At 41.2% G+C, this 8,734-nt stretch overlaps 1 protein-coding gene across 1 annotated transcript in view; it reads left to right on the top strand.

The window, feature by feature from the left end:
- The first annotated feature begins 402 nt into the window (after positions 1-402).
- Positions 403-8,734, top strand: part of LOC118337476 (proline-rich protein 5-like) — a 16,666-nt gene continuing 8,334 nt past the window's right edge. The window contains 6 exon segments of the mRNA XM_035674535.1: positions 403-601; positions 872-989; positions 2,653-2,742; positions 5,540-5,725; positions 6,580-6,660; positions 7,648-7,754. Of these exon segments, the coding sequence (XP_035530428.1) occupies positions 2,717-2,742; positions 5,540-5,725; positions 6,580-6,660; positions 7,648-7,754 (400 nt within the window). The 5' untranslated portion in view covers positions 403-601; positions 872-989; positions 2,653-2,716.

Genomic DNA, 8,734 nt, shown 5'->3' with positions numbered 1-8,734 from the left:
CATTAAAATTCAGAAGGCTACTTGAGCAAGTTCACTTTTCACCACTGGCATTTGGTGTTAAAGTAGCAGCAGCAGAATGACCATATGCAGTAACAGATGAATACAAACTACAAAGCGTTATAATATAATAATTGATTTCTTTATTATTTGCTCGCTATCTATCCTTTCAACTGTTTTGTGTAGTGTCATGTACTTTTCTACTCAAACACACACACTAAAACCACACTTTCCATAGGCTGAATCTCGCCGACCCCTGCACACACAAAGCCTGACGCACACACATCCACTATCTTTCTCTCTCTCTCTCTGCTTCTCACTTCCTCCCCCACCTCTCTCTCTCTCTCTCTCTCTCTCTCCCTCTCTCTGCCGCCCTCCCTCTCTCGCGCGCGCTGACAGCTCGCAGCTCACGCGGGGTCAGGTCCACACATCGGATCTTTTCTGGAGAACGTGCGCAGCCCTCGCGCTGACGAGCTGCGACGGTGGACTGTTGAGCGCCGCGTAGCCCTCACACAAACACAGGAGTTTATTTTTGGCGTTTGTTGCGGGATTTTAATATAGGGAACACTTGCTATTAAAGGCAGCAATGAGGACTTCTGAAAAAGTGAGTATACTGTATGGAAATCGATCAACTCGGTCCAAATTTGAGAAAAAGCAACGGACCTCTCGTCAGTTTTATACTGACAGAAGAACACACAGCTAAGAATAACTTATTGTTGCCCCAAAGTAACCTAACAGGCATACATCTTCCATTTCAACTCCGTAGGATTAGGATTTGTCCTAAAGGGGGGTTTCCTCTCTGTATCTTCATACTCCAGGATTTATGTGTATTGCATACATTGAAGGTGTTGTATTGCACACTTGTTGCCCACAGGTAGAGAAGAGGCATACTTGAAGACTGTTGTGAGAGTAGGGGAGCTCTTAAAAACAGACACCAACGATTTTGCGCAGCAGGACATCCAACTTGTGGTTTGGTTTTCTGCCAGAGACCGGTAGAGCACACAAACCTGCTGCAAGACACAGGCACCACTTGCTCTTACACTTGTGTGGTGCAGGGTGGTAATTTCCCTGTTGTGCCAGTCTGCAGAATGGTGTAGTGTGTGTGCATGTGTTTGTGTTCCAGCTGAAGCAGATTATGGGTGTTCATTTTCAGCACTGGGGTCCCTGATATCTACTTGCAATAAAAAAAACTGTCTACTGAGAGAGAGAGAGAGAGAGGCAAGAGGAGAAGGAGGAGGAGGAGGAGGCTTTACACTTAGAGAAGTCAGGATTTTAAATGAGTGGGAGCTCGCTCGCTCGGACTGCTCACGAAAATCTGGCCAGAGGCGGAACACGAAACACTCTCAAGCTCCCATAACCACAGTTTAAGAGTTAGCTGTGCGTGTGTGTCATTCAGACTTCTGCAGAGCCAAGTGTGACACAGACATCCATCTAGACAGAGGTATGGCTATAATATCATTCACTTTTTTTTTTTTACCATATACAAACTACACTTATATCTTCAAAGTGTCTCAAATCAGCTTGTCTGGATTCAGGTTGACTTATCCTGCAGAGTCCTCGTTTGAATAGAAGGTCAAAATCTGCTTCGTGTTTGCTCCACAGAGAAATTACAAAATAAAATGAGATGATAAAAATGACATAAATAGATAATGTAGGATAGACTGTGTCATTTGTATAACTGTAGCCACCAGGCAACAGCAGGTACATGTTCATATTGCATAGCGACAAATACAATTTCCAGGAAGTAAAGCCTGAACCACTGGAGAGTCATTACTAGCCAAGCAGACAAACACATTACAGTTTTCATATAAACAGGCTGTTATTGCCCTGATTATGACCTCACCTTCACCAGTGCCCGCATGCCCAAAGCCCAGCCACAGCACATTTTGAAAAATAAAACCACACAAAGCTTTGAGTGATGTAACGTTGCTTGCATGCATGCTTTGCAACCAAAAGTTTAAAACCATGGCTGCAACTGTAAAGTAACTCCCTGACACGTTAATGCTGCACATTTTATCGACGCCATTACAAGGCTGTGGAGCAAAGAAAATGAAGAGCAGCAACGTTGCCTTGGTTGAGACAGTGATATAGGTCATGCGGAAGACTCAGCTTTACCCTGTTTGGCCCTGTACTACAAACCTGCCTGATATATGTGTCATTCTATCTATCTGTGTGTGTGTGTGTGTGCGTGTGTGTGTGTGTGTGTGTGAGTGAGAGAGCAGGGGCATTTGAGTTCGTGCTAGGATCAAATTTCTGTCTCAACCACTTTACCGTAATTTGATTAGAATGCTGTATCTTGTTAGCTACTGATGAGGAGAGACACCTGTCTGTCTGTCTGTCTGTCTGTCTGTCTGTTGTCTGTTTTGTCTGTCTGTCTGTCTGTCTGTCTATATGTCTGTCTGTCTTAAAGCATCTGTCACATCATAGTGAGAGCAAAAGGAGACAATTTCAGTGAAAATTGGTGCAGTGTATGTGTTGCTTTGTGGAGGTTTCGGCGTGCATTTCTTTCTGCCGCTGTGTCTTTTTTTTTTTTGATACTTTCACTGGGAGTTGACAAAGTAAAGAAAAAGAAAATTGCATTAAAAAAAGTTTGTTACGTCGGGTGATCGTGTTGTTCTTCTGTTTTCCTATAATTCTGATTATTTCCTTTTTCAGATGCTGATCCGTTGGTGGTGGTTGCAGGGCGGTCACTAGGTCGCAGCTGTCTGTCGAGGCTAACATGGAGCGCGAGGGCTCGTTTAGGAGGTAAGGACACGCACACACACACACACATATACATACACGCACACTTCAGCCGGCACGTCTCGTTCAGTGTGTGCGTGAGTCTCACTGCAGCTCCAGTACTTTTTCTCTCTTTGTCCCCGTCCTTTGGGACACACAAAGGTAGATGAAAGTGAAAAACACACACACATACGCTCACACACATTCCTGAATGACCTCATTCATTCTTTCATTCATGCAAACATCCCCCTTATCCTCCTTTGTTTAGTAATTAGACCGCAGCGTTTTCTCTCTCAACTCTTCCTGTTGTTTCAGGGCCAAAAAACAAATACTTCTTTCTAACAGCATCCTTTAATTTACGCAAATGTAGAAATATATCCCTTTTTCCATCAGCAGTGGGATTGTCTCCAGACACCTTTGTAGCTCAGTATTTACTCTCTGTATCGTCTGCTTCTGTTTTATGCTCTGCATCATCCATTCTTCAGGAGAAAACTTCTGACAGTGTCAGTAGATTCAGTGGCACAAGGTACAACACGGCACCTTTTCTGAGAGAATTTGGAAACTCATCCTCACTTTGACACAAGAAGTGTGTGTGTGTGTTTGACAGAGAGAGAGAGACCAGACCAACGAGGAGGCTGTGCCGCTTGTGTGTGTGGTGGTGTGGTGTGTGTCTAACCCAGGGCTCCCTGTTTTCTCCACACTGACCTAAGTTTATGTGGACTAAAGATGCAGTGACCACAGGACGGACCTACAAACAACACACACACACACACACACACACACACCTTCTCTCCTCTTCCCTGCCATATTCTTTTACACGCCTCTGATTTTCCATTCCCTCTTTTTTGTTTTCCCCACTTTCTATCTTTCCTTTTAGCCCCTTGTTTTTCCTTTTTTTTGTGGTCTCCAAATTCATATAATTTCAATCATTCAGTCCTTACAAATGTATTAAAAACAAAGAAAAGTAAATAGTTCCACAGCAGATGAAAGTTAAAGCAGATAGGAGTAGAAAACTGTTTATCCGAGTGATAAACAAAGAAATATTGAATCGGGATTAGTGAATCGGCAAACATGATGAATACAGATTGAATGCAACTTTTATCTGTCCTGGGCCCCACACAGACAGAAAGAGAGGAGGAGGAAGTGAAATGTGTGTCACCTTTAAATCCTTCCCCTCCCTCTTGGCAGCTCTGGAACCTCAAAGGGTTGCTTTGTTTGCCGGGCACAAAAGCTCACCGGGTCACATGGTCACCGACTGGCACAGACTGGCAAAGGGAGGAAGAAAGAAGAGGGTAGAGAAGAATAGAAACAGTAAAGGTAGGAAAATTAGGAGAGAGAAGTAGAAGGCAGAGAAATGAAACAAGGGAGAAAAAAGTATTAAAAGGGGAAAGTGTGAGATAGAGACCCATGAGGACAGAGACACTTTGTATCCTCCACTATCGTCATGCTCATGGAGTGGGGATATGTGGTATCTTTTCAGTTACTAGAGTAAGTATAATGTGTGTGTGTGTGTGTGTGTGTGTGTGTGTGTGTGTGTTTTCAACTTTTGAAATTGCTGACTAGTCTTTTTCATTCATTGTACGGTAGAGAGTGTAGCAGTTAAAGAACTGTGTATATACTATACATACGACTATACATATAAGATATGTACTTTTATTTCAACATTTAATTGTTTTACACTAGTTTCATTTTCTGTCACAGGTTCTGCTTTACACCGTACCTTTGTACTTTGTTCCTCTTCTTTTGTACTTTTTAGGGCCCCCATTGATATAATATCTTCCTTAGCCACTAGTTCTTAATTCAGCGGCCCTTTGTTGAAGTTAGGACAAGCCAAACTGCGGCTCACTATCCCCTTTCCAAACTGTTTGTCCTTACTTTCAAGGTCTAAACCTTGAGCGCACGCAAACACACACAGTTACTACAATTTTCATGTGATTAAATCTACAGTTTCAGTAGGTGTGAGTATATTTTAGGATTTAAAAATGCCACTAAAACTCATTGTTGACATTTGTTTCTGTTTCTGTTTGAATATTTGGTGCATATTCTCTCTCCTCTTTTTTCATCTTCATCAAGTCTCTGCACTCTCAATCTCCATTCCTCACTCCACTCTCTTTGTCTATTCTGCTCTGACTTTTTTTGTAGCTCCTCCAGGTTGTGTAAAGTGCCTTCATCTCTTCCTTCATCCTCATTCTTCCTCTTTCTTCCTCTTTATCCCCACGTCATTTTGTCTTATTTTTTCCACCTTTTTCCCACTCCGGATTTTCTCCTCTCTCTAATTTCTCTATTTAGATTTTCCTCCTTCAGGTTGACTCACTTCACCCTCCTCCTGATCACTCTCCCTTCTACCTACTCGTCTCTCTACTGTATGTGTACAAAGCAGTATAGTACCTCAGCTTGTATAAACATTAACAGATGGCTAATAAAAAGTAATCACCCATCGATAAATGCTTATGTTGTCAGTCGTTAAAATCAGGAAGAATTACTTGGGTTTTTTGGCAGTTTATGTAGTTGTTGTTCTGCATTTTATCTGTTCAGTCTGGTACCTTGATCCTTAATATAGCATAGACCATAAGCATGAAGACGGCACATCCTGCAAGAGTATGTTTTTGATAGACTGTACTTGCATTTCACCAACAAAACATTTGAGGTTACAAAACACTAATTATTGTCTTTGAATGACTTAAACACTTTATGTACTTTGATTGGAATCCACTAGCATTATGTGAAAGTGGCTCCACCAATATCATCCAGTACGACAATGGACTGGAGTTTTTTTTTTGCTTATTACTATTTCTCTCTTTTTTGTCTTTTGGATTTCGAGGAGTCTCCACAGCAAGCTGAGGTTAGGCAGTGGCTCGTCCTCCAGTCTAACCGACCTGTCGCAGGCCAAAACCCCGGCAGGAGGAGGAGGCGATAAGGGAGGAATAACTGGAGGACTGGCAGAGGAGTGCAGCAGGGACAAAGGGACCCAGCAGAGGAGGGCCGGTGCCAACGCCACCTGGAACGGGTTAGTGTATGAGAGACTGACATGTAATTGGTGTGAGCCATGTTACTTCTCATATGGACTGCATGTGGAAATATGTTTTTCTGGATCATGTATGCAACCCTACTCAAAGTGACACTTGTATGTTTACACACACGGACGTTTATTTGTGTATGTGTGTGTTTCAGCACTAGCAGAAAGCTCTGTGCGTGCTATTACTCATGCTATGAATACAAACCTTTTTTTTTACACACAAACTCACATGCATGCGCATAAACATCGCTTCTATCTGCCTCTCTTCCCTCAGGGTCCATCACAGTCTCTTTTTATCACTATCCATTCCTCACTCTTCTTTTCATCTCATTCTGCCTCATAGGTCCCTTTCTTCTCTGGTCCTCTTTCTCTTTTCTCTGGTTATTTGAATGGCGTTTCAGCTTTTTTTTGACACTGGACAGTGGAGAGTTGAAAGGAAGAGCTCTCAGTTTGCTGGGGGGGGTTGAAGGTGGAGGTCTGTGCTGGACTTGAACCTACAGTGAAACAAGTTCATGCCCCTCCTGACCTTTTTATGTTTTGTTTTCTGCTTTTACTTTGTTAACACTATGAATCCAGCTCTCTCTGGATGGAGCGTTCAATCTGAGACCTTCTCTTTTGCTTTCTAAAGTGTGTCACTTATTTGAGCATATACTTGTTCAAATGGCCACTGATTATTAGGTTAATCTACAAGATATATCAGTTTGATGAGGAATCGTTTATATTATATACATGTATTGATCATCCATGTTGTTGATTCATTGAATATTATTTTATTGTTTCATTCACACATTGATCATTGTCAATATGTGTCCACTAAATGCTTCTGTGTGTGTGTTTCTGCCCAGCATCCACAATGCAGTGATATCAGTTTTCCAGAGGAAGGATCTGGGGGAAAATGAACTCTACACTCTGAATGAAGGTGTCAGGTTAGCTGTCTGTCTCTTTATCTGTCTGTCTCTTTGTGTTTTATTCATTTATTTGTTATTTGTCTGTCTTTCTGACTCTCTCGCTGAGTTTCACACAAACACGCCGAATGTTGTGCATGAGCTGGTTTGTATTTTTAGAAGAGACTAAATTATAGTGTTTTCTTCTCTAATGTTCCACCTTCCCTTGCTGTAGCGTTGCATTTCTTGCCAGCAGAGACACTCATATACTCATAATGGCAGCTTCAGCATGCTAAAATTAGTTTTTACTGAAACATTAACACATGCCCAGTAACAGTTACTGTTGCATCACTCTCAGCTGCATCAGGAGTAATGTTTTTTCTCCTGCTGTTCTCAACTGTCCATTGAATCAGAAACGAAGGGGAAATGAAAGGTGGAGGTTACAGAGGGGTCACTCCTGTGTGTTTAATTACAGTGTTGCTCAGGGCAGTTGAGACAGGGTTGTCACAACTGACTCCAGTCATGTACAGTAAATATTACACTGCACACACACATTATTTTTGGTGCAACAGTGATGGCTGATCTTCCCAGAGAGTGCAGTCTAACATCGCCTGGGGTTGTGAATGGACTCGAGCTGTAAAGCTTCACATTACATTGAAGAAACACAGCAGTAGTCATGACTCTTTCTGTATCTCAGAAGAGACTTACAAGCTTTTGTAAAACAGGATTTTTATGTGTCCAAACATACACTTTTTGTTTCCCTAGTGACGTTTAGTGTGCCACAAAGATTAAAGGTCAAATTTTCTCTTCCTGTAATAACAGCAAGTGTGCCGTCATACTAATCTGTACCTGTGTTAACATGAAATGTTCAGATGAAGCTGTAGTCTTTGTTTTCAGTGTGAATAATATCTCTTCTCATTTCCTGAGTCTGCGGCTGTTTAAACACTGCAGCTCTCCAGTGCATGAGAACTAATTAGTTTTGGTCCATGTTTTACTGATGGTGTGTGTATGCACTCATGTTTTTTGCAGGCAGCTGCTGAAGACGGAGCTGGGCTCCTTTTTCACTGAGTACCTTCAGAACCAGCTGCTCACTAAAGGCATGGTCATACTGAGAGACAAGATCCGCTTCTATGAAGGTAACACACACAGAAATGAAGGGAAGAGGAGTGTTTTTTTGCGTCCTCCCTCTACCTCCTTTCCCAAAATATAATTAAGACTTACTGATATCTGACCCACACTTTAAACATTCCTATTGTGATTATCACGATAAGAGAGGGCAAGCATAAAAATGAAGAAAAAAGGAACACAAATAGATTGATATCTTTGTCATTTCATAATTGAATGTCACAGACATTTAGTCAGATTTACAGAGACAAGACCAACATATAAGCAAGTCTGTAGATAGTGTAAGTAGAAATCTGCAGGCGACTCTGTGTGGATTTATTTAGGCACAGCAGTGCTTTAGGCTAAATGCTAGCATGCACACAATGAGATGTTATGCAAATGTTTAGCAGGTATAATGTTTACCATGTTCACCACCATAGCTTAGCGTGTTGGCATGCTAATACTTGCCAATTAACACTAAACACAAATGATATTTACTAGTGTGGTTGAAAACAAATATGGGCTGTTGTTTGGTTAAAAAGATATAAATACATATTGACAGGAGGGAAGAAAATGTATGTTATTAAAAAATGAGTTAAGAAAATGCCATCCTAAAAAGAAGTCATTTCATTAAGAAAATGTAATAAAAAAAGATCATATTTAAAAGTTAGTTGGTAGCATAGGAGATTCCCAGGTAAGCAAAATTATTAAAAAGGTAATTTAACACAAAAACTATCAAGATCCCATAGTTTGTTTGTTGAATTTGACTTATTACCTAACAATGCCTCCTGGCTTTGGTGAGGAGAGTTCACAAGTTCAGTGAGTAATTTCAGGGAAACAGGGAGATAAATGGAGAGAAGAATTTATCTCAATGTGACAAAAGTCACAAGTCTAGCAGGGAAAAATAATAATTTACTAAAATTCTAAATGCAAAGTTAACTATTAGTTTGTGCTTGGATTTATCTCCTTTCTTGGTGAAGGACATATGCGCACACACATATGCACACACACA

Source organism: Morone saxatilis, unplaced genomic scaffold (assembly GCF_004916995.1).
Source record: "Morone saxatilis isolate NCDOM2014 unplaced genomic scaffold, NCSU_SB_2.0 Contig10, whole genome shotgun sequence".
Lineage (NCBI taxonomy): Eukaryota > Metazoa > Chordata > Actinopteri > Moronidae > Morone > Morone saxatilis.
Note: the sequence above shows the minus strand (reverse complement) of the source record. Positions and strands in the feature narration are given on the sequence as shown.